Source organism: Oncorhynchus keta, chromosome 13, assembly GCF_023373465.1.
Source record: "Oncorhynchus keta strain PuntledgeMale-10-30-2019 chromosome 13, Oket_V2, whole genome shotgun sequence".
NCBI lineage: Eukaryota > Metazoa > Chordata > Actinopteri > Salmoniformes > Salmonidae > Oncorhynchus > Oncorhynchus keta.
This window is the reverse complement of record NC_068433.1, coordinates 40150491-40176373: the sequence shown is the minus strand read 5'-3', so window position 1 is coordinate 40176373 and position 25883 is coordinate 40150491. Positions and strand designations below refer to the sequence as shown.

The following is a 25883-nucleotide window of genomic DNA, read 5'->3' as shown; positions in this document are numbered from 1 at the left end:
CTGTGCTGTGTTCTCCTGTCCTCTCCCCTCCCCACCCACTCTGTGGCTACTGGCTATGCCTCCTGTCTCTTTGGCTGGCTTTGACAAATTGAGTTCCATTCCTGAAGGAACTCTCATACTGAGCCAATGGCGGTCTTCGCGGTTCCGTCGTGGCTCTCTCGCACAGTTCCCCCGACCCCTGGAATAATCCGGCACGATCCACCAACGGCATGCGCCGGCAGCAGCGGGCGGCAAAATAACTCAGACAGCTGAAGCTCTTAGCCTCAGAGGAATGCTTAACCACGTGCACAAGCTCCCGATACCGAGGGCTATACTGTTGGGAAACCAGCTTAACCGTACTGTAGTTTACTTTAGCCCTTTCACTGTTTCTCTCTGATACTTCGTTGAATATTATTTTGTTCAACAGTAGTCCACTGTGACCTGAGAGCCTGTACTTGGTGTGTGTCCATGATGACCATGTGTCTCGAATCCCATTCCCATAACTGATCGACTTTAGGCCAAGGCTCATGTCCACACCACACCTCAGAGTGTGTTCTGGTGTCAGTGGGCTGTCAATGGGCCAGATGGAAGCCAGGGTGGCGGTTATTGGTTAGTCTAAATCCAACCAAATGGCATAGCTGACTCTGGCATGCCTAAGGTTTAAAGGGCCTCTCCACAACCTTAGCTATTGAGGAGGAACACATTTTCCACTTGGGGGAAAAATGGAACACCACAGCAGCATGGATGGACTCGTTTAGTCGCTTGGTAACATCGTCTGGCAGGCAGGGAAGTGGAGGGGGGAGGGAATGTTAGTGTGACAAGAAAATTACATGAATTCATACGAGGGGTTTTGGTTTGGATGACACAACTCATTTTCACTTTTGTTTTTCACCGTCGCCATATTGTATTGGCTCTGTAGTGGACTAGCTCTGAAGACACCACAGACACAGGCATATTCTTAATATAAGACAACAACAGCATTCTCTCAGTCCATTAAACATAGTTGTCCTTCACTTCTCCTCCCACTGCTCTGTTGTAAATGGATGATTATCTATTCCAGCGCTTGTGGCTCTGGGATGTGTCCTAAATAGTGCCCTATTCCCTTGTATAGTGCCCTACTAAAAGTAGTGGACTATATAGGGAATAGGGTGTCATTTGGGACGCAGGCGTTGCAAAATTGTGTTGTGTTAGTGCCACTGCTGTGCTCACGGGCCATGGCTCGCGTTCCTTTCTGACGGGATGAATGGCTTAATGCTAAAACAAACAAACAGTGTTGGCACTCCTATAACCAGATGTATCAGATTATGATAGCTGGGGGTACTGGAACGTCTCTGACAACACGGTGGGTGATGTAATGTTATAGGCTGCTGTGGAACTGGACACCACGCTCTCAATCCTGCTTGACCCAAATACAGTACAGATTTAGGTATACATACTAATACTCTGTTTACTGAGTAAACGTGACATCTTCAAAATGCCTTTTCCCAGTATTGTGTTTTGATGTAATTGAAATAGGCATACATGAATAACCGTGTAACTAATGGTTATGGATGGAGACCGCCATGCAAATAAAATACCAGTCGACTATTGAAATAGGCCTACATTATATTTTATTAACTTTATTTTCATGTAGATAAACGTGACCTAATAGTGGGAGTATTTACTACGGATTATAAGCAATTGTTTTGCTAACTTAGCCTCTCTATTAAACTGTCTAGATCTTCTCCTCTTTCCAACTTTAGGTACATATGGACAACGCGCCAAACCTCTCAAACCTGGCACGGTAGAATTTGATAGTGAATCTTTTCTTAATTTATACACGAATCAACGCTGATAAATAGGCTATGGACATGTTGCGTGTATTTGTTTATATTTTAATGATAGTATGGAATGGACAATCGCATAGCTATCTCTCGCCCCTTTTAAGGAAAGGATAAATATTTGCTCTTGTGTCTGACATTCGCTGGCGGCTTTGATTGACGGGTCCTTTTACGGGGGTGTGCGTGTGTGAGTTCGCTGATTCTCTCTATAGGCCTATATACCCATTCAGATTCCTAAAGTAGCATGTCTGGACTCCATCTCTTTAATACGAATTAAAGGCTCCTCCTTTCATATAGTAAAAAGGCCTCTTTTCAGTAGCTTAGGCTACATTATTTATCTCATTACGGCATCTTCTCTTTGAAGAACATATGCCACTGCCATCGAATTACCACAGCAGCAGGGTTTGTGACATTATGCTAATATTTTGGGACATTTTGAGAAAAAAAACATCGGACTTCACGTGAATGGATTTGTGCGTCGAAATAGGAACTTTATTTGATTTTTTTTTATTTGCAGAAAGGCCAACAGACAAGGTCAATAGAGGCATATCTCACACCAATTACAATGAACCTACCAGGTACAACCCCAAATCCGTAAACATGGGCACCCTCATAGATATCATCCTAACCAACCTTCCCTCCAAATACATCTCTGCTGTCTTCAACCAGGATATCAGCGATCACTGCCTCATTGCCTGCGTCCGTAACGGGTCTGCGGTCAAACGACCACCCCTCAGCACTGTCAAACGCTCCCTAAAACACTTCAGCGAGCAGGCCTTTCTCATCGACCTGGCCCGGGTATCCTGGAAGGACATTGACCTCATAAGTAGAGGATGCCTGGTTATTCTTCAAAAGTGCTTTCCTCACCATCTTAAATAAGCATGCCCCATTCAAAAAATGTAGAACCAGGAACAGATGTAGGCCCTGGTTCACTCCAGACCTGACTGTCCTTGACCAGCACAAAAACATCCTGTGGCGTACTGCATTAGCATCGAATAGCCCCGCGATATGCAACTTTTCAGGGAAGTTAGGAACCAATACACAGGCAATTAGGAAAGCAAAGGCTAACTTTTTCAAACAGAAATTTGGATCCTGTAGCACAAACTCCAAAAAGTTCTGTGACACTGTAAAGTCCATGGAAAATAAGAGCACCTTCTCCCAGCTGCCCACTGCACTGAGGCTAGGAAACACTGTCACCACCGATAAATCTGCGATAATTGAGAATTTCAATAAGCATTTTTCTACGACTGGTCATGCTTTCCACCTGGCTACCCCTATCCCGGTCAACAGCCCTGCACCCCCCACAGCAACTTGCCCCCTCCATTTCTCCTTCAACCAAATTCAGATAGCTGATGTTCTGAAAGAGCTGCGAAATCTGGACCCCTACAAATCAGCCGGGCTAGACAATCTGGATCCTCTCTTTCTAAAATTATCCACCAACATTGTTGCAACCCCTTTTACTAACCTGTTCAACCACTCTTTCGTATCGTCTGAGATCCCAAAAGATTGGAAAGCTGCCGCGGTCATCCCCCTGTTCAAAGGGGGAGACACTCTAGACCCAAACTGCTACAGACCTATATCTATCCTACCCTGCCTCTCTAAGGTCTTCAAAAGCCAGATTAACAAACAGATCACCGACCATTTCGAATCCCACCGTACCTTCTCCGCTATGCAATCTGGTTTCCGAGCTGGTCATGGGTGCGCCTCAGCCACGATCAAGGTCCTAAACGATATCATAACCACCATCGATAAGAGACAATACTGTGCAGCTGTATTCATCAACCTGGCCAAGGCTTTCGACTGTCAATCACCACATTCTTATCGGCAGACTCAACAGCCTTGTTTTCTCAAATGACTGCCTCGCCTGGTTCACCAACTACTTCGCAGACAGAGTTCAGTGTGTCAAATCAGAGGGCCTGTTGTCTCTATGGGGGTACCACAGGATTCAATTCTCTGGCCGACTCTTTTCTCTTTATATATCAATGATGTCGCTCTTGCTGCGGGTGATTCCCTGATCCACCTCTACACAGGTGACACTATTCTGTATACATCTGGCCTTTCTATGGACACTGTGTTACCTAACCTCCAAACAAGCTTCAATGCCATACAACTCTCCTTCCGTGGCTTTCAACTGCCCTTAAACGCTAGTAAAACTAAATGCATGCTTTCAACCGTTCACTGCCCGCACCTGCCACCCGTACAGCATCACTACTCTGGACGGTTCTGACATAGAATACGTGGACAACTACAAATACGTAAGTGTCTGGCTAGACTGTAAACTCTCCTTCCAGACTCATATCAAACATCTACAATCCAAAATCAAATCTAGAGTCGGCTTTCTATTTCGCAACAAAGCCTCCTTCACTCACGCCGCCAAACTTACCCTAGTAAAACTGACTATCCTACCGATCCTCGACTGTCATCTACAAAATAGTTTGCGACCTGTATGCTCTCGTCGGCTGGCCCTCGCTTCATATTAGTCGCCAGACCCACTGGCTCCAGGTCATCTATAAGTCTATGCTAGGTAAAGCTCTGACTTATCTCAGCTCACTGGTCACGATAACAACACCCACCCATAGCACGCGCTCCAGCAGGTACTGTATATCTCACTGGTCATCCCCAAAGCCACACCTCACTTGGCCACCTTTCCTTCCAGTTCTCTGCTGCCAGTGACTGGAACGAATCGCTGAAGCTGGAGATTTCGCTGAAGCTGGAGACTTACATTTCCCTCACTAACTTTAAACATCAGCTATCTGAGCAGCTAACCTATCACTGTAGCTGTACATAGTCCACCTGTAAATAGCCCACCTAATCTACCTACCTCCTCCCCATGTTGTTTTTATTTACTTTGCTGCTCTTTTGCACACCAGTATCACTACTTACACACCATCATCTGCTCATCATCATCTGCTCCTCTATCACTCCAGTGTTAATCTGCTAAATTGTAATTACTTTGCTACTATGGCCTATTTATTGCCTTACCTCCTCATGCCATTTGCACACACTGTATATGGACTTTCTTTTTTTCTATTGTGTTATTGACTGTACGCTTGTTTATTCCATGTGTAACTCTGTGTTGTTGTTTCTGTCGCACTGCTTTGCTTTATCTTGGCCAGGTCACAGTTGTAAATGAGAACTTGTTCTCAACTAGCCTACCTGGTTAAGTAAAGGTGAAAAAAAATAAAAAAAAATAAAAAAAATAAAACAAAATGGACACATCAAAAACAACACGAAAAATACATTAAAAGTGAAAGAAAAGTGAAGACCAGTAACGAAGTGTGGCGCAATAGTGAAATTGCACGTTTACTTTGAGTCTGAAAGCCTTTGTGTTAAGTTGTGTCATAATGAAAATGTGACAATACTCTCCAATCTGACATTTCTGAATTTATATACTAGGCAAATATTTCGAGGTAATTATAACTGAAATGCTACTGATAATAACGAAGTGGAATGGTAATGGTGAACTTGCACAAAATACATTATTTTACAGATGGTTCATCTGTGTTTTTCTATCTACTGGCCAGATTCGCTTTGGCTGAACAAAGACAATTCTCATTGCCCCACAATGGGAGTGAGTGCTGGAGATGCAGCTCTGGGTTGAAGTTGGCCCTAACCATATCCCCAATCATAATCTTTAAAGGACAACTCCAACACTTTTCAACCTCATTTTCATTATCTCCAGCACAAAACCGGTGTCAACATACACTGAGTGTACAAAACATTAAGGGCACCTTTCTAATATCGAGTTGCACCCCCGCCTGTTGCCTTCAGAACAGCCACAATTTGTCGGGGGATGGACTCCACAAGGTGTCGAGCGTTCCACAGGGATGATGGCCCATGTTGACTCCAATGCTTCCCACAGGCGTGTCAAGTTGGCTGGATGTCATTTGAGCTGTGGATCATTCCCGATACACACGGGAAACAGTTGAGTGTGAAAAAGCCGAGCAGTGTTGCCGTTTTTGACACAAACCGGTGCACCTGGCACCTCCTACCATACCTCATTGAAAGGCACTTAAATATTTTGTCTTGCCCGTTCACCCTCTGAACTGCACACACATAGGATCCATGTCTCAATTGTCTCAAGGCTTAAAAATCCTTCTTTAACCCGACTCCGTACTCGTATTCCTACCCTATCCCATTCAGCTCACCCAGACCACTGCAAGATACCCAGACTATTGTGCGACACACGCCTGACCACCCCTCTCACATTACTAATGTCTTCACCCGACCCTTTCTTATGTCTTCCACCTTTTTTTGGTATATATATGTTCATACCTTTATTTAACTAGGCAAGCCAGTGAAGAACAAATTCTTCTTTTCAATGACGGCCTAGGAACAGTGCTTTGTTCAGGGGCAGAACGACAGGTTTTTACCTTGTCAGCTCGGGGATTCGATCTTGCAACCTTTCGGGTCCAATGCTCTAACTCCTTTCTACCCTTCCAACCATCGTCTCTTTCTCCCCCTCCTCTTCTCAACCTCCTCTCTTTCTATCCTGGCCATCATTCTCTCTCTCTCCGCCCTTCTCTCTTTCCACTCTGACAACCATGCTATCTTTCAACCTCCTCTGCCTCTCCCCAACTTCTCTATCTCCCCCTCTTTTTCTGCCAAACATCCAACCATCGAACAAGTCATTCAGCTACGACTGATTCCTACAAAAATGTATATCTCTCTCCAGTCTCTACCACTGGTTCTTCTGCTCGTCTGTGTCTGGGCCCAGGCTTGATTTGTATGGATGAAATATCTTGTGACCCTGGATGACTGAGTGTTTAGATGGTTAGCACGGTGGTTCCTGGGCCTGTTCTCATATTGTTGTGAGCCTGGGATGGTTGCTTCACTTGCTTTTTGCGCTCAATCTAAATCACAGGTTGGGATATTGTAGTCAGAGGCTGGCTAGATGAGTTGATGATAAGGTATGCTCCACTGGCCTGTTTGTGTAGCACATGCCATCTGGGTCTTGTGTGTGTGTGTGTGTGTGTGTGTGTGTGTGTGTGTGTGTGTGTGTGTGTGTGTGTGTGTGTGTGTGTGTGTGTGTGTGTGTGTGTGTGTGTGTGTGTGTGTGTGGTGCCTGCGTGTATACACTGGCTACTGTCTTCTTTGTAGGGACTTCCTCTGCCCTGGCTGTGCTCTGAGCCGAGCACCGTCTGTCTGTGGTTGTGTGTGTGTGTGTGTGCGCGTGTGTGTGCGTGCACTGAACCCTAACGCACATCTGAAGACCAGGCGTGTGTCCGGCTCTCCCACTGTGCGCTCTTCCTTCTGTAGCTCTGCAGTGACCAGAGCATTTCATACACTCACTGCTCTAATATTGCTCAGTACTCTACTCGTACACTCACGGCACTGTGATTCTTCGTTTGCACTAGTTAACTTCAATTGAGGCCGAATTGTCTAAATAAGCAATCGATAATGATTAAACCAATAGACATTTTCTGTCGGCTGATAATGGTGATGTTGATGCTTAGAGAGAAATACCTGATTCATCCTTTACCCCTCCAGTCTTAGAGCTGATGAGCTTTAATCGCGCGTGTGTGTGTGTGTGTGTGCGTGCGTGCGTGCGTGCGTGCGTGCGTGTGTCAATACCACTTCTCTTTCTGCTTCCTATACAGAATACATGTTCACTGGGGATAGCTGAGGTGCATTAGGGGCTATATATCCTTGCCCCATTACCACAGCCATTCAAAGTGACAAGTTAGTCTGATCTTTATTGAAAGCTCTTTTTATCGACGTGCTAATGAGATGCAAATGGCTATAGTTTAAAGGGAATCCAAACCTCCGGGCCCCAGCTCCATTTTGTCCTGAGAATTCAATCCATCTCCTCTGCCTCCCTCCCTTGCTCTGATCTCCTCTACCTCCCTCCCTTGCTCTGATCTCCTCTACCTCCCTCCCTTGCTCTGATCTGCTCTGCCTCCCTCCCTTGCTCTGATCTCCTCTACCTCCCTCCCTTGCTCTGATCTGCTCTGCCTCCCTCCCTTGCTCTGATCTCCTCTGCCTCCCTCCCTTGCTCTGATCTCCTCTGCCTCCCTCCCTTGCTCTGATCTCCTCTGCCTCCCTCCCTTGCTCTGATCTCCTCTGCCTCCCTCCCTTGCTCTGATCTGCTCTGCCTCCCTTTATCCCTTCCTCTCTCTCTCCCTACATCCATTTATTCATCCCTCCCTCTGTTCTACTTCCCCTCTTTCTCCCTCTCCTCTTGCCCCTCTGTCTCTTCCTCCCTCGCTCTGCCCTCTCCCTCATCCTGATTCCCTCTCTCCCTCTATGAACCATAGGGCTGAGGGTGCTAATCAGATGAGGCAGTGATGCGGTCCTGGGGGCCCAGGGGTCGAGGACACTCGCCAGCTTTGACTTGCTGTGCCGTTAACACACACACACACACACACACACACACACACACACACACACACAAAGTGGTGATGTTATTGTGTGTTTTTCTCATCCTGAAGTGGTGTTGGTTGTCAGGGGTTTTCAAAATGGCTAATCGGTGTGCGTCTGTTTTTATATGGAATGAACAATGTAACTGCCTGACAATATTTCAGAGGCTACTGTCATGCAACAATCCAGCAGATTCACAAAAGAAAACCATATGGTCTTCATGGCTCAGTGCGGATTGAAATATGTTAGGCAATCCGCTAACACCACCCTGTGTGGGGCAATTTGGGGTAGAAATATTTTCATATTTTTAGCAGAAGTGACGAGCACCGTTTTGTGGTGTTGTAATAATCCATATTAACAAAATTATATCATATCACTTCAGTTGAGAACCCAGCTTCTACACAGACATTGTCTGCATCGTAGGGAATGAGATGGTTGTAGCGTAGACAGTATAAATTCAAGTGGGAGAAAAGGTGCAGCTACTCAGAAGTAGTATTTCATCTTCCCCAAGGAGAGAAATAGTGAAAGTGTACAGACTTGCTATTAAATAGTCATCGAAAAAAACACTCTATTCTCCCCAGACATGCGGTCTCCACGCACACACACACACACACACACACACACACACACACACACACACACACACACACACACACACACACACACACACACACACACACACACACACACACACACGGTCCTTCTGTAGCTCAGTTGGTAGAGCATGGCGCTTGTAACGCCAGGGTAGTGGGTTCGATCCCCGGGACCACCCATACGTAGAATGTATGCACACATGACTGTAAGTCGCTTTGGATAAAAGCGTCTGCTAAATGGCATATATACACATATATATATACACACACACACACACACACACACACACACACACACACACACACACTCCTCACAGCATATATCCCATCCTGACCAGTAACATCAGTCCTATCGTGTGTTTAGCTCTCCCCCATTTCCTTCCCCCCTGGTTCAGTCCAGGGCTTTTGTGTTGTGGAGGAGAGTCGAGTGCTAGTGAATCACTTTATATTAGACTGATACCAGACGGAAACAGAGAATGGGGGAGACAGTAGAATGATATGCATGAGGTCTGACAGGCACTTATCTCTCCTCCTTTCCCTCTCTCTTCGTTCCTCTTTTCCCTCTCCCCTCTACACTCCCTTGTTTGTTGTAACCCCACTGGTGTCTGGCTGTACAGACAGGGGCTTGAGTCGGATGCTGTTTGTGTGTCTGGTCTAAGATCCAGTAACCTACTGTCTGTCTGCTTTAGGGCTGTCCCCAACTGAAAGAAATATTGGTCGACCTCGAGCCTTCTGACCAACCGATTGGTTGAAATAGAATTTAAAAAAAGTGTATTTCTCCATAGTTTCTTCTTAAACTGACTTGCCTAGTTAAATAAAGGTTACATATATAGACACACCTTATGTGTTTTAATAAAATCAACGATATGCTCTGAGCTTGTCTGATGCTTAAAGTAGGCTTGGTCGGTATCCAGATTGTCACACCTTCATACTGAGCTTGTGCCATACTGGGATATTCTGTAATACTGGCACTGAACACAGGGGGCGCTGTTTTCAAACCCCACTGATACTTAGCGTCTGCTAAATGACTAAATGTAAATGTATAAAAAAAAGTTCAAATAAATAGTTTCAACAGTATTGACTGACGGTATACCGCCTAGCTTTAAGCGCACTGTTTGATTAAATAATTAAGAAACGCAAATTATTTGAGGGAGCCAGGGATCAAGATAACCTGTCAGACCCCCCCCAACTCTCTCTCTCCCTCCCTGCCCCCGCCGCTGCAGATTTTGCCCTTCCACTCCTGAAGTTTTTTATTTTACCTTTATTTTACGAGGCAAGTCAGTTAAGAACAAATTCTTAGAAACAGTATGTTAACTGCCTTGTTCAGGGACAGAATGACAGATTTTTTGTTAACTTGTCAGCTCTGGGATTTTATCTTGCAACCTTTTGGTTATAAGTCCAACGCTCTAACCACTAGGCTACCTGCCGTCCCATTACTGCCCCAAGTTTCCAGTAATAGGCTACACCAGTGGTTCCCAACCAGGGGTACTAGGACCCCCTGTGGTTTCTTTACCTATCAATAGTGGATACTTAAGAAGACTCATGAGACCCTAAGCCCAATGGTAAAATGCACGAGGGGAGGGGAGGGGGGGTATTTCAGGGGTACTCCGGGCATAACAAAATTCAGTTGGTGATATCGTAACCGAAAAAGGTTGCGAACCACTGGGTTACACAATAGGCCTTGTTGTAACTATATTTGAGAAGGCCAAGTAAAATGCAGGAGAAAGCGCTCACTATCCAACACGGGAGAAAGCGCTCACTGAAGATTCAGTTCAGCACCTTGGAGAGAGCCACTGCAGCGGGCCACTGTCAAGCATATAAAACCCATCAATGTTGTAGCATGCAACTAGAAAAACTCAGTTGGCTAACTTACTGTTTTCATGTGGTATGTCGTATTCGTCGTCGAACGATGTGCTGTTTGCAGACTTTGCATTCCACTTTTTTTTGCCGTCATCCTGCCCGACTGCAGACCTTTTCTTTCATTTTGTCTTAAGTAGGTCTAATATGAGTATCTAGTAGTTACCGTATGTACCGGGAAGCAAGTCTTAGGCTACAATTAGGCTCATTTGCACGTGCCGTCTGCAAAACAATCAAGTGAATGCACAGTTTGATGAAAGGGGGCGTTTGGCATTATATGTTAATAGTAACAAACCAAAGAATTTGGAAAAACCTATTCGGTATAAAATGTTGCACCGTCATTCTTACATAATATAACCACATACAATTTCAGTAGGACATATGTTTTAAGAGTGATGGACTGTGCCATCCCCACAGCCTCCACAATGGATTAGTGTGTCTCGTGTGCCATAAAAATCTCTGTCGAACAACAGCCTATCGACCAAACAAACCAGACGACTAAATGGGGTCAGCCCTAGGCTGCTTGACCACTTCCTGTCTGACTTCCCTCAAAACATTCAAGTAAAACAAAGTGAAGAGGAATGGTCAACCTCACACTCTCTTACGAAGACTTTCATTATCCTCAAAAGGTAGTGCTCCACAAAGATTACTCACAGGCAGGATATCTCTTATTATTATTTTATTACAAGTGTGTGGGATATTTCTTTTCTCCGAGCCGTGATTTCTTGGCTGAGGCTGAAGCTGCTAAACAAGGCATCTCTGTTACTCTGTCATTCAGACAATGGGGATTAGAGAAAGAGAGAGGGGGAGGGGGGAGAGTGGGGACAGTTCCTCACATGCCCAGTCAATGGCCCCTTGCTCACTTGTGTCTGCTGTACACGTGTGTGTGTGTGTGTGTGTGTGTGTGTGTGTGTGTGTGTGTGTGTGTGTGTGTGTGTGTGTGTGTGTGTGTGTGTGTGTGTGTGTGTGTGTGTGTGTGTGTGTGTGTGTGTGTGTGTGTGTGTGTGTGTTGCTCACACGTGTTTTTTTTCCCTCTCTGACTGCTAGTATTTACAACTCAAACGCCTGCTCATTTGATATCCTGTGTGCACATAATGTTTGTGTTCGCCCGCAAATGTGTGTGTGTGTTCATACACGTGCCGTGGGAAGAGAAGGTTATGGATGTCATTTCACTTGAAGCGCGGGTGGAGTAGGTGGTCACTCACTCCTCCCCTCACCTCAGATGGAAGGATGGAGGGATGTGGTGAACAAAGATACTACGATGCAGCACGCTTCATATAACCTCTAAACTACCTCTACCCTCCCTCCCACAGAAAGACCCTACGATTGGGCACGCTTCATATAACCTCTACACTGCCTCTACCCTCCCTCCCACAGAAAGACACTCCGATGCAGCACGCTTCATATAACCTCTACACTGCCTCCCACAGAAAGACACTCCGATGCAGCACGCTTCATATAACCTCTACCCTCCCTCCCACAGAAAGACACTACGATGTGGCACGCTTCATATAACCTCTACACTGCCTCTACCCTCCCTCCCACAGAAAGATACTCCGATGCAGCACGCTTCATATAACCTCTACACTGCCTCTACCCTCCCTTCCACAGAAAGACACTCCGATGCAGCACACTTCATATAACCTCTACACTGCCTCTACCCTCCCTCCCACAGAAAGACACTCCGATGCAGCACACTTCATATAACCTCTACACTGCCTCTACCCTCCCTCCCACAGAAAGACACTCCGATGCAGCACACTTCATATAACCTCTACACTGCCTCTACCCTCCCTCCCACAGAAAGACTCTACGATGGGGCACGCTTCATATAACCTCTACACTGCCTCCCACAGAAAGACACTCCGATGCAGCACGCTTCATATAACCTCTACACTGCCTCTACCCTCCCTCCCACAGAAAGACACTACGATGTGGCACGCTTCATATAACCTCTACACTGCCTCTACCCTCCCTCCCACAGAAAGACACTCCGATGGGGCACGCTTCATATAACCTCTACCCTCCCTCCCACAGAAAGACACTCCGATGGGGCACGCTTCATATAACCTCTACCCTCCCTCCCACAGAAAGACACTCCGATGGGGCACGCTTCATATAACCTCTACCCTCCCTCCCACAGAAAGACTCTACGATGGGGCACGCTTCATATAACCTCTACCCTCCCTCCCACAGAAAGACACTCCGATGGGGCACGCTTCATATAACCTCTACCCTCCCTCCCACAGAAAGACTCTACGATGGGGCACGCTTCATATAACCTCTACCCTCCCTCCCACAGAAAGACACTCCGATGGGGCACGCTTCATATAACCTCTACCCTCCCTCCCACAGAAAGACACTCCGATTGGGCACGCTTCATATAACCTCTACACTGCCTCTACCCTCCCTCCCACAGAAAGACACTCCGATGCAGCACGCTTCATATAACCTCTACACTGCCTCCCACAGAAAGACACTCCGATGCAGCACGCTTCATATAACCTCTACCCTCCCTCCCACAGAAAGACACTACGATGTGGCACGCTTCATATAACCTCTACACTGCCTCTACCCTCCCTCCCACAGAAAGATACTCCGATGCAGCACGCTTCATATAACCTCTACACTGCCTCTACCCTCCCTTCCACAGAAAGACACTCCGATGCAGCACACTTCATATAACCTCTACACTGCCTCTACCCTCCCTCCCACAGAAAGACACTCCGATGCAGCACACTTCATATAACCTCTACACTGCCTCTACCCTCCCTCCCACAGAAAGACACTCCGATGCAGCACACTTCATATAACCTCTACACTGCCTCTACCCTCCCTCCCACAGAAAGACTCTACGATGGGGCACGCTTCATATAACCTCTACACTGCCTCCCACAGAAAGACACTCCGATGCAGCACGCTTCATATAACCTCTACACTGCCTCTACCCTCCCTCCCACAGAAAGACACTACGATGTGGCACGCTTCATATAACCTCTACACTGCCTCTACCCTCCCTCCCACAGAAAGACACTCCGATGGGGCACGCTTCATATAACCTCTACCCTCCCTCCCACAGAAAGACACTCCGATGGGGCACGCTTCATATAACCTCTACCCTCCCTCCCACAGAAAGACACTCCGATGGGGCACGCTTCATATAACCTCTACCCTCCCTCCCACAGAAAGACTCTACGATGGGGCACGCTTCATATAACCTCTACCCTCCCTCCCACAGAAAGACACTCCGATGGGGCACGCTTCATATAACCTCTACCCTCCCTCCCACAGAAAGACTCTACGATGGGGCACGCTTCATATAACCTCTACCCTCCCTCCCACAGAAAGACTCTACGATGGGGCATGCTTCATATAACCTCTACCCTCCCTCCCACACAAAGTCACGTTACCTGAGAATACAGGCCTCTTTTTTCCCTCGTTCACCCTCTCCACCGTTCCTCTCGCTCTTTCTAATTATCCTCACCCATCCCTTTTTTCTCTCCTCTTCAGATGTCGCTCTATATCCTCGTCTTTCTCTCCTCCCTCTGCCCTCTCCCTCTGTCCTCCCCTCTCAGCTGGATGTGATGAGGCGTAGGCACCTGTGTGTTTTCAGTCTTCCACACCGTTGACATGCAGTACTTTGTGAAGTTACAGCATCGACAACATCACTTTTCAGTGTCAAAATGCAAAGTGAGTGAGAGTAGAACACAGAGAACTCAATGCCCCCTCCACACACAAACAGTGCACACACATACAATGCCACCCCCTCCACACCCCAGCCAGTCCACAGAGAGAGGCAGTAGGCAGGCAGATTAGGCCTGAAACTGAGAATGAGGTGAAGTGGGATTGCTTTGCATTGGACTCGCACTGACCTATATTCCCCTTTAATCTGAGTCATGTCTGATTTCCTCGGCCTGGCCTAGTCATTAGGCAGGCTGTCACCATTTCACGGGTTTCACGGCATTATTTAAGCAATATGGGACCTCTGATCTGGTCAACAAAGATGAGATGTTACACTGTCATTGCTGTTTATGTTCGCCGTGACATTATGCAGATGTTAAACAATCCGTTAATTTAAAAAAAATAAAAAAATGTTACTCTATTTTCATGTCTGATCTGAAAAAAAATCCATCAAAATATACTCTGCTGATTACAATCAGGCTATGTGGTTTATTGCAGATATTTTGTCCGTGTTTGTGTGTCATCTTCCTCGTCTCGATGCGGCGTACCATACGCGGTAAACACACTGTGCGATTTATGCGATGTCGTTCAGGCCTAGACGCGTTTCTCAGAGCCATGGGAGCTCTTTCTTTACGAGAGGCTTTAGTTCGTGCTAATCACGCACTGGGAAAGATATGCATTCTAAAGCAGCCACAGCAGAGCACTCAGTTCCTCTCAGACTTCATTTTTAATGAGCAGAAATATAAGGGGCTCGAAAAGGGTCTCACAGGATGCTGCTGAAAGGTGGCGGACACACACACACACACGTTATCATGCACATGTAGACAAACACACACACACACACACACACACAAATAGCACCTCTCTAAGAGCACACTGCTCTCCGGGGCGCCGTTCAAACTCATAATCTTGCATTTTATGAATACATTCAAACCAGAGCGAACAAAGCACCAACCAAGCGGAATTTCAATTTTACTCTTTGTGAGGTCTTGCATGATTTACTTGCATTGACATTTGTAGGAGGAAGCCTATTGCGTGGCTTACAATTGTATTGATCGAACATTATGCATCCCGGTATGATGTTCTTTTGCTCACAGTTATTTGTAGTAATTACATTGTTTTTTATTTATTTATATTCCGTGCGTGGCCTTGCCACCACATGGAAGCTATACACTTATCTTTTACGAAAGCTCATTGTGAGGTGTTGCGATTCGAGGGAAGGCTATTGTTGCCAGCGAGCGCTTGTTTCCCCGAGCCTGCTTATCGCTATTATCTTGACATACAAAGGCATCGAAAGGACAACTGGAAATGGAAAAGATGAAATGAAAGCCGTTCCTCGTGAGCGATTTCGCCATCTTAGCTTTTGTTGGCCTGTCTTTCCCTCTCTAGCACAGATAGAGAGCGCCTATATATATATATATATATATATATATATCTGTAGCGGACGCATTGTGGCGCAATGTGGGTCTTCTCCGTATCGTCTGGATGCTGTGAGGCAGGCGTGTGTGTGTTTGTTTGCTGTGAGGCGTGCGTGTGTGTGTGTGTGTGCGCGCATATACTCTATGCTGTGAGGCAGGCGTCTGCTGTTGACTCATCTCACGCTGTCAGCCCCTGTTGATTCCACCTGCTTTAAAATGCATAGCGGCCTCTTCCGGGGTCGAAGCTCATCCCCAGGAGATCACCTTTGTCAAAGAGAGCAGAGCGCGGCACTTATTTAATCCCTGTCTCGGGTTTACAGCGCTCTGTCAGATGACCAGGCTTGGCCCAAAGCTTCGTGCCCCTTTGTCTCACTGGACTGTGGTGCGCGTATACACACACACACACACACACACGCATGCACACACACATACATTTCTCTGTGCCAAAGCTGCTTAGTGTGTTTGGAGGGGCTGAGGGCTGTAGGCATGTGTACTTAACCACACGGGGGCTGAGTCATTGCCTTGAGTCAATAACACAGTGGAAAAGTATATTAGGAATGGGTATTTAAAGACGCATCTGTTCTCCGCATTGAAAAGAATGTCCAACTGTAATGTTGCCCTAGAACTGGGATATAATGGGTTGGGACCCTTTCAAACAACGTGGTTAATGCTGGGTTACTCTGTCATGTTTATTCGCATAGCTAGAATAGAGAGTATGTTGGTTCAGAGAATTGCACAGCAAAGCGATATGAAGACAGTCTTAGACTTGGACAGACAGATGCTGTCTTTGTTTCGATTGGGGCTCTACTGTAATGCATCAATAATTATTTTTCTCTACCCGTGTCGAAGCCACAATGGCATGCCTGTACCAACTACCAGCCCTATACTAGAGAACATTAAGGATCTGTTCAGGACTTTGAATAAATCACTGATTCTATAAGGACTTTTGATATTCTAACTGTGACAGCAGAGTTCCCATTATGAAACCCAACCGTTTCATGGTTATCACGTCAAACCCAAGCAGATGGCTGTGGTTTGAGATGTAAATTCTGCAGACGCCAGAGTATAAATAAAGCAGGATTTAACCATCCATCCTCTACTCGCAGCCTTACATATAGCGATGGAATAGAAAAAGGAGGAGAGGAGAGGGAACGAGAGGAGGGATGGATTAGAGCAGGGGAAAAGCGAGGCATGTCACCTTCCATTTTGAATATCACTCACTGCTGATGACTTGTTTTGTAACTTCCTGCAACTCATTTGCGGTCCCGTTCTCTCCATTATTTATTAACCTGGTTACATTACATTACATTATGTTCCATTATGTGTGGATTGTAGTAGGAATCCAACAACTACACATCTGAATAATGCAAAATGCATGCTGGCTCATTTCTGGCAGTAGGGTCAATGGACCACCCGTGTCTGTGGCGACGAATTAGCATATTAATGATGTGTTGAATAATTGATGACGAAGGAGTGGATTACGAGTGTGATTCGTTGTCGGAACACAAATCAGAGAGAAAGGGGTGAGGCTGGGCTGTTTAATGCACTTTTATAGAGCCTTTTGAAATCAATTTGCTTGTCTGGTTGGAGTCAACTGCAGCTTGTTTTTCTGTTTTTTTGGCAGATACTCTCAGTGGTGTCAAGGACTTAATGAAAAATACTTTAAAGTACTACTTAAGTCATTTTTTGGGGGGGTTATCTGTACTTTACTTTACTATTTATATCTTAGACAACTTTTACTTCACTACATTCCAAAATAAAATAATTAACATTTTACTCGCTACATTTCCTCTGACACACAAAAGTGTTCATTACATTTGGAATGCTACCAGGACAGGAAAATTGTCTAATTCATGCACCAAGAGGATATCCCCGGTCATCCCTATTGCCTCTGATCTGGTGAACTCACTAAACACAAATGCATAGTTTGTAAATGATGCCTGAGTGTTGGAGTGTACCCCTGGCTATCTGTAAATTAAAAAAATGGCAAAATGGTGCCGTCTGGTTTGCGTAATATAGGGAATGTTTTATTATTTTTGCTTCTTTTTCAATACTGATTATATTTTAGCAATCACATTGTCGCGACTTCCGCCGAAGACTCCTTGTTCGGGCGGCGTTCGGCGGTCGACGTCACTGGCTTTCTAGCCTCCACCGATCTACATTTCCGTTTCCATTTGTTTTGTCTTGATTGTACACACCTGGTTCCTCTTATGTTTGAATTAATCCCCTGTTTAGCCCTCTGGAGCCATCATGGTTTTGTGCGTGTTTATTGTTGTCAGTTGTCTCGTTTATGTGATTCTGGATCTTCGTTTCTCCTTCGTTGGAAGATTATCCTTGAGTAAAGTTACTTTTATTACTCATCTCTGTGTCCTGCGCCTGACCCACATCACCCCGACTCTGACACACATTTACTTTTGATACTTAAGTATATTTAAAACCAAATACTTTTAGACTTTTACTCAAGTGGTATTTTACTGGGCGACTTTCACTTTTACCGGAGTCATTTTCTATTTATGGTATCTTTACTTTTACTCAAGTTTGATACTCTCTGTACTAAGAACTGACTATGTATGTCTCGTTGTCTTCTCGGAATATTCTGTCTGGCACATGAAACCCAACCGTTTCATATTCTTTGAAAGTAACCTTTCAAACGTTGTTGTTGTTATGCCTGCCACACTCAATCGGGAGCTACTTACCTTTTCCACCGGGCATGGTTTGAACACATACCTAGCTAGCTGTAAACCTGACATTGCTTGATCAATTCAGTATAACCTGTGGAACCCAGTGCCTTTGAACGCAACTCAACAAACTACGCCAAAGAACTAGTGGTCTGCATCATGTTCCTATAAGGAGCTTAGAGGGAGACCGACAAAAAACAACTGTAGGATCATTTGACAGGCCTAGACTCCAAATGGCAGCCTAAAGCACATGTAAGCCTAATTCACACAAACACTCTTTGTACTGATCTGCCTGCGTTTCCCCATCCACCCAGGGCAGAACACTGAGAACACAGTACACAGTCAGTCTTCTCTCTGGCTTTGGGGGACTGCTTTAGGATTAGGACAAGGTGAGATTGGCAGTCACACGTGGGTAGATTACTGGGCGTCAGTGCGACTAAGTCTCCACTTTGACTCAGGAATGGAGCATAGTCACCTACTTCCCGTTTGGACATACAGTTGAAGTCGGAAGTCTACATACACTTATGACTTGGAGTGATTAAAACTTTTCAACCACTCCACAAATGACGCGTTAATAAACGATAGTTTTGGCAAGTCGGTTAGGACATCTACTTTGTGCATGACCCAAGTCATTTTTCCAACAATTCTTTTCAGACACATTATTTAACTTATAATTCACTGTATCACAACTCTTGTGGGTCAGAAGTTCACATACACTAAGTTGACTGTGCCTTTAAACAGCTTGGAAAATTCCAGAAAATGATGTCATGGCTTTAGACATTTCTGATAGGCTAATTTGAGTCAATTGGAGGTGTACCTGTGGATTTATTTCAAGGCCTACCTTCAAACTCAGTGCCTCTTTGCTTGACATCATGGGAAAATAAAAGGAAATCAGCCAAGACCTCAAAATAAATTGTAGACCCCACAAGTCTGGTTCATCATTGGGAGCAATTTCCAAATGCCCGAATGTACCACGTTCATCTGTACAAACACTAGAACGCAAGTATAAACACCATGGGACCACGCAGCCATAATACCGCTCAGGAAGGAGACGCGTTCTGTCTCCTAGAGATGAACGTACTTTAGTGTAAAAAGTGAAAATCAATCCCAGAACAACAGCAAAGGACCTTGTGAAGATGCTGGAGGAAACAGGTACGAAAATATCGATATCCACAGTAAAACGAGTCCTATATCAACATAACCTCAAAGGCCGCTCAGCAAGGAAGAATCCCCTGCTCTAAACCCCCATAAAAAAGCAAGACTACGGTTTGAAAATGCGCATGGGGACAAGAAATGTCCTCTAGTCTGATGAAAAAATAGAACTGTTTAACCATGATGACCATTGTTATGTTTGGAGGAGAAAGGAGGAGGCTTGCAAGCTGAAGAACACCATCCCAACTGTGAAGCACGGGGGTGGCAGCATCATGTTGTGGGGGTGCTGCAGGAGGGACTGGTGCACCTCACAAAATAGATGGCTTCACAAGGAAGGGAAATATGTGGATATATTGAAGCAACATCTCAAGACATCATTAAGGAACTTTAAGCTTGGTTTCAAATGGGTCTTCCAAATGGACAATGACCTCAACCATACTTCCAAAGTTGTGGCGAAATGGCTTAAGGACAACAAAGTCAAGGTACTGGACTGGCCATCACAAAGCTCTGACCTCAATCCTATAGAACATTTCTGGGCTGAACTGAAAAAGTGTGTGCGAGCAAGGGGGCCTACAAACCTGACTCAGTTACACCAGCTCTGTCAGGAGGAATGGGCCAAAATTCACCCAACTTATTGTGGGAAGATTGTGGAAGGCTATCCAAAACGTTTGACACAAGTTAAACAATTTAAAGGCAATGCTACCAAATACTAATTGAGTGTATGTAAACTTCTGACCCACTGGGAATGTGATGAAAGAAACTAAAGCTGAAATGAATCATTCTCTCTACTATTATTCTGACATTTCACATTCTTAAAATAAAGTGGTGATCCTAACTGACCTAAGACAGGGAATTTTTGTGGATTAAATGTAAGGTATTGTGAAAAACTTAGTTGAAGTGTATTTTGCTAAGGTGAATGTAAACTTCCCCGACTTCAACTGTAAGCTTTACATCTCAAATCTGAAGGAGCTGTTGTCATATAAACCCATGGATCTCAGTCATAGTTCTGTCCAGTACTTTTATTTAAGTTTGTGACTTTTATCCCAGTTCCTGAATTCCTGTGTGTGTGTGTCTTTTTTCCAGTTTCCTGCGGTCTTTACGTAATGTCTAAGTTAGTTCAGCACGAACGAGGCTGCCTGGTCAGAAATAGGAACAGCCATTTGCCCATCGAGTAGATGTGTGTCACAGCAGAGCAGAGCACAGCTTGTCGTGACTGAACTCCTGCCTCAAACCAAGCCGACTGGAAACATGGGCCCTGACCCTGTTTGACAGGTTCATGTACACATATCATACCAGTGCGTCTGTGGTTTTGCTATATTTGTGTGTGAAGCTTTTTTTTAAACCCCAGTTCATCTTTTTCATTACGCTGTGGTGTGTGTGTGTGCGTGTGTGTGTGTGTGTGTGCGTGTGTGTAGGTGCCAGGCTTTAGATGCACTATTGTAAGTGGCTGTTCCACTGGATGTCATAAGGTGTATGCACCAATTTGTAAGTCGCTCTGGATAAGAGCGTCTGCTAAATGACTTAAATGTAAATGTAAATGTAGGCTTTGGATTTCTGTTTGCGCTTGATCTCTTCTCTCGGTCCCCTTCTTTCGTTCCTGCTCGTGTTTGTGTGTGTGCGCGTGCTGTCCTCTCTCTCCTGCCTTTAAGGTGGCACTTCCTCCACTCCCCTGGAGAGAAAATAAAAAAAATCTATTCCCGCTGAGTGAACACCTTACAAGTGCCAACATCTCTGGAAAAGAGCCATGGCAGTTTGCAGACAGACAACAGCTGGGGTATGGTTTATGAGGAAGTGATTCAGCTCTATCAAAACTCTACTCCAAGCTGCATAATTTAGTACACTGCAGCTGGAAAACTCGACTTGTAAAACTCCTGCATTAGACTTGATGTGTTTACCCCCCCACCCATGTGCCCCATGAAATGAAGCTCTCTCCAAACCCTTTTCTCTACCCACTTTTGTGATATCCAATTGGTAGTCACAGTCTTGTCTCATCGCTGCATCTCCCATACGGACTCGGGAGAGGCGAAGGTCGAGAGCCGTGCATCCTCCCAAACACAACCCAACCAAGCTGCACTGCTTCTTGACACAATGCCCGCTTAACCCGGAAACCAGCCACACAAATTGGTCGGAAGGAAACACCGTACACCTGGCGACCGTGTCAGCGTGCACTGTGCCCGGGCTCGCCACAGGAGGCGCTATTGCGCGATGGGACAAGGACATCCCTGCCGGCCGAACCCTACCCTAACCCGGACGACGCTGGGCCAATTGTGCGCCGCCACATGGGTCTCCCGGCTGCGGCCGGCTGCGACAGAGCCTGGACTCAAACCCAGAATCTCTCGTGGCACGGCACCACTCGGGAGGCACTTGACTCTTCCTCATTTCCATGTATTAGTCCCCCCGAGTGTGTCAGTGTGTGCCAGCTTGGATAATTCTCTGACTGCTGCTGTTATCATGTCCTGTCTCTCAGAACCACAGAGAATGGCATCTGTCGACACTCCTCACTACTAGATGCTGTTAGACCAAAGTGCTCTGTGCTCTGTGCTGATCGACAGAGATGTTACTCTGTTTCTCTCTCTCTCTCTCTCTCTCTCTCTCTCTCTCTCTCTCTCTCTCTCTCTCTCTCTCTCTCTCCTCTCTCTCTCTCTCTCTCTCTCTCTCTCTCTCTCTCTCTCTCTCTCTCTCTCTCTCTCTCTCTCTCTCTAGTGAAAGTCCTACTCTAAGCCTCCTCAGGTGTTGCCTCCCTCCTCTACAAGAGCACTCCTAGCAGAAAGACCCAGGATGACATTATATTCCCAGCTTATTTTCCCTCCACTTCAGCCTGACACCCAGAGGTGTACTCAATCTACCAGCAGTCAGCAGGCTATTCTTTTCTCTCTTTCTCTCTGCCCAGAGAGCACTAGGAACAAATCACCGCACAGCTTCAAAGTCAAGACAGTTGTGCTCGGATTCAATTCTAGTGACATGAAAAGAGAGTGATTTTTTTGGGGGGGACTGTGTGTGTGTGTCGATTTGGTGTGTGTGTGTTACCTACTTAAGCACGTAAAAATACACACAGGTATTAAAATATGTATCTTATATTGTGTTTCAGTGCTGGCCACTTTCCGAGGGACGGTCCAGCATGGCTTGCCATTGGAGATTGGGGACACGGTGCAGCTCCTGGAGAAATGTGAAGGTAACTGATAACCTCTACTCATTTCACACCCATATAAACCATGATCCCCCCTTCGAGCTTCACAGACTCACAGATGGGCTGCTACTGCTACTTGGGCTGTACGTTTCCACATTTCCTTCCCCAGTCTGTCCCTCTAGGAGTATTGTGTTGTACATGAAATGTTAATAAACTTTCTTCTTCTTTTTGTTGTTGTACTTGATGAGATTGTGGAGGCTTTCAGTTTGCTACTGTTTCCTGTGCCGCAAGAGGGAGAAGCATTTGGTTCAGTCTTCCCGCCCACATTGAGCTCAGAGTGTGTGTGTGTCTGCTTGCCTTAGACACAAAGACTGAGAGCTTGTGTGTGCTTGCTTGCGTGTGTGTGTGTGTGCACAGGACAGTGTGTGTGTGCTTGCTGGTGTATTGTGAAGGAGTGTGTGAGCCTCAAGGTCAAGGCCGAGGCACTCACACTCACACACCAAGGTTAATTTTTGACATAGTTTCAGACAGAGCAGAGCAGGCGCCCGACACACATTCCTGTTTCTACCCAGCTTACTTACACAGCATTGACGCAACCTTCCTCCCTTCTCAGAGTGGCACAATCTCACTTCCTGTTGTTGCTCAAGGCCAGACAGACAGACGACAGATCTGTCTGAGATAGCTGATGATGCATTCCAAACTCACCCAAGGAAATTATCTGACATCTAGCACACAGCCATGCATTCTCCATAGACAAACATTGGCAGTAGAATGGCCTTACTGAAGAGCTCAGTGACTTTCAATGTGGCACCGTCATAGGATGCCACCTTTCCAACAAGTCAGTTCATCACATTTCTGCCCTGCTAGAGCTGCCCCGGTCAACTGTAAGTCCTGTTATTGCGAAGTAGAAACGTATAGGAGCAACAGTGGCTCAGCCGCAAAGTGGTAGGTCACACAAGGTCACAGAACTGGATCCCAGAATGCTGTAGCACGTAAAAATTGTCTGTCCTCGGTTGCAGCACTCACTACCATTGTTCCAAACTGCCTCTGGAAGCAACATCAGCACAAGAGCTGTTAGTCGGGAGCTTCATGAAATGGGTTTCCACGGCCGAGCAGCTGGACACAAGCCTAAGATCACCATGCGCAATGCTAAGATTCGGCTGGAGTAGTGTAAAGCTCGCCACCTTGAACTCTGGAGCAGTGGAAACGCGTTCTCTGGAGTAGAGGTCGACCGATTATGATTTTTCGACACCGATACCGATTATTGGAGGACCAAACAAAGCCGATGCCGATTGATCGGGCGATTTTTAAAATGTATTTGTAATAATGACAATTACAACAATACTGAATGCACACTTATTTTAACTTAATATAATACATCAATAAAAATCCATTTAGCCTCAAATAAATAATGAAACATGTTCAATTTGGTTTAAATAATGCGAAAACAAAGTGTTGAAGAAGAAAGTAAAAGTGCAATATGTGCCATGTAAGAAAGCTAACGTTTAAGTTCCTTGCTCACAACATGAAAACATATGAAAGCTGGTGGTTCCTTTTAACATGAGACTTCAATATTCCAAGGTAAGAGGTTTTAGGTTGTAGTTAATATAGTATTTATATTTCTCTCGATACCATTTGTATTTCATATACCTTTGACTATTGTATTTGCTTATAGGAACTTTAGTATTGTCAGTGTAACAGTATAGCTTCCGTCCCTCTCCTCGCCCCTACCTGGGCTCGAACCAGGAACACATCGACAACAGCCACCCTCGAAGCATCGTTTCCCAAGGGGAACAACTACTCCAAGTCTCAGAGCGAGTGCCGTTTGAAACGCTATTTGCGCGCACCCCGCTAACTAGCTAGCCATTTCACATTGGTTACACCAGCCTAATCTCTGGAGTTGATAGGCTTGAAGTCATAAACAGCTCAATGCTTGAAGCACAGCGAAGAGCTGCTGGCAAAACGCACTGTTTGAATGAATGCTGTTTGAATGAATGCTCACGAGCAAATCATAGACTTAATTATAACATAATAACACACAGAAATACAAGCCTTTGGTCATTAATATGGTCGAATCCGGAAACTATCCTTTTGAAAACAAAACATTTATTATTTCAGTGAAATACGGAACTGTTCCATATTTTATCTAACGGGTGGCATCCATAAGTCTAAATATTGCTGTTACATTGTACAACCTTCAATGTTATGTCATAATTAGTTCGCAACGAGCCAGGCGACCCAAACTGCTGCATATACCCTGACTCTGTTGCAAGAGAAGTGACACGATTTCCCTAGTTAAAAGAAATTCATGTCAGCAGGCAATATTAACTAAATATGCAGGTTTAAAAATATATACTTGTGTATTGATTTTAAGAAAGGCTTTGATGTTTATGGTTAGGAATGCGCACCGCATCGATTATATGCAATGCAGGACACGCTAGATAAACTAGTAATATCATCAACCATGTGTAGTTAACTAGTGATTATGATTGATTGATTGATTGTTTTGTATAAGATAAGTTTCATGCTAGCTAGCAACTTATCTTGGCTTCTTACTGCATTCCCGTAACAGGCAGGCTCCTCGTGGAGTGCAATGAGAGGCAGGTGGTTAGAGCGTTGGACTAGTTAACTGTAAGGTTCCCCGAGCTGACAAGGTAAAAATCTGTTGTTCTGCCCCTGAACAAAGCAGTTAACCCAATGTTCCTGGGCCGTCATTGAAAATAAGAATGTGTTCTTAACTGACTTGCCTAGTTAAATAAAGGTGTAAAAAAATATATTATTTTAATTCGGCCAAATCGGCTCGGCCCCTTAGTTCCAGTGTAGGGGAATCTTCATGCTACAGCATACAATGACATTCTAAACAATTCTGTGCTTCCAACTTTGTGGCAACAGTTTGGGGAAGGTCCTTTCCTGTAACAGCATGACAATGCCCCCGTGCACAAAGCAAGGTCCATACAGAAATGGTTTGTCGAGATCGGTGTAGAAGAACTTGACTGGCCTACACAGAGCCCTGACCTCAACCCCATCAAACACGTTTAGGATGAATCAGTGTCCAACCTCACTAATGCTCTTGTGGCTGAATGGAAGCATGTCCCCGCAGCAATGTTCCAAAGACTAGTGGAAAGCCTTCCCAGAAGAGTGGAGGCTGTTATAGCAGCAAAGGGGGGACCAACTCCATATTAATGCCCATGAGTTTGGAAAGAGATGCTTGACGAGCA

The 25883-nt window shown here is 45.4% G+C and overlaps 1 protein-coding gene across 8 annotated transcripts in view; it reads left to right on the top strand.

Annotated features, from left to right (window-relative positions):
• The window catches only part of LOC118392329 (dedicator of cytokinesis protein 4-like), a 151568-nt gene that overhangs the window by 17853 nt on the left and 107832 nt on the right, over positions 1-25883 (top strand). For all 8 annotated transcript variants that reach the window (XM_052460147.1, XM_052460146.1, XM_052460148.1 and 5 more), the window contains exon 2: positions 22627-22710. In XM_052460147.1, coding sequence (XP_052316107.1) covers positions 22627-22710 — 84 coding nt within the window. The remainder of the gene's footprint in view (positions 1-22626; positions 22711-25883) is intronic.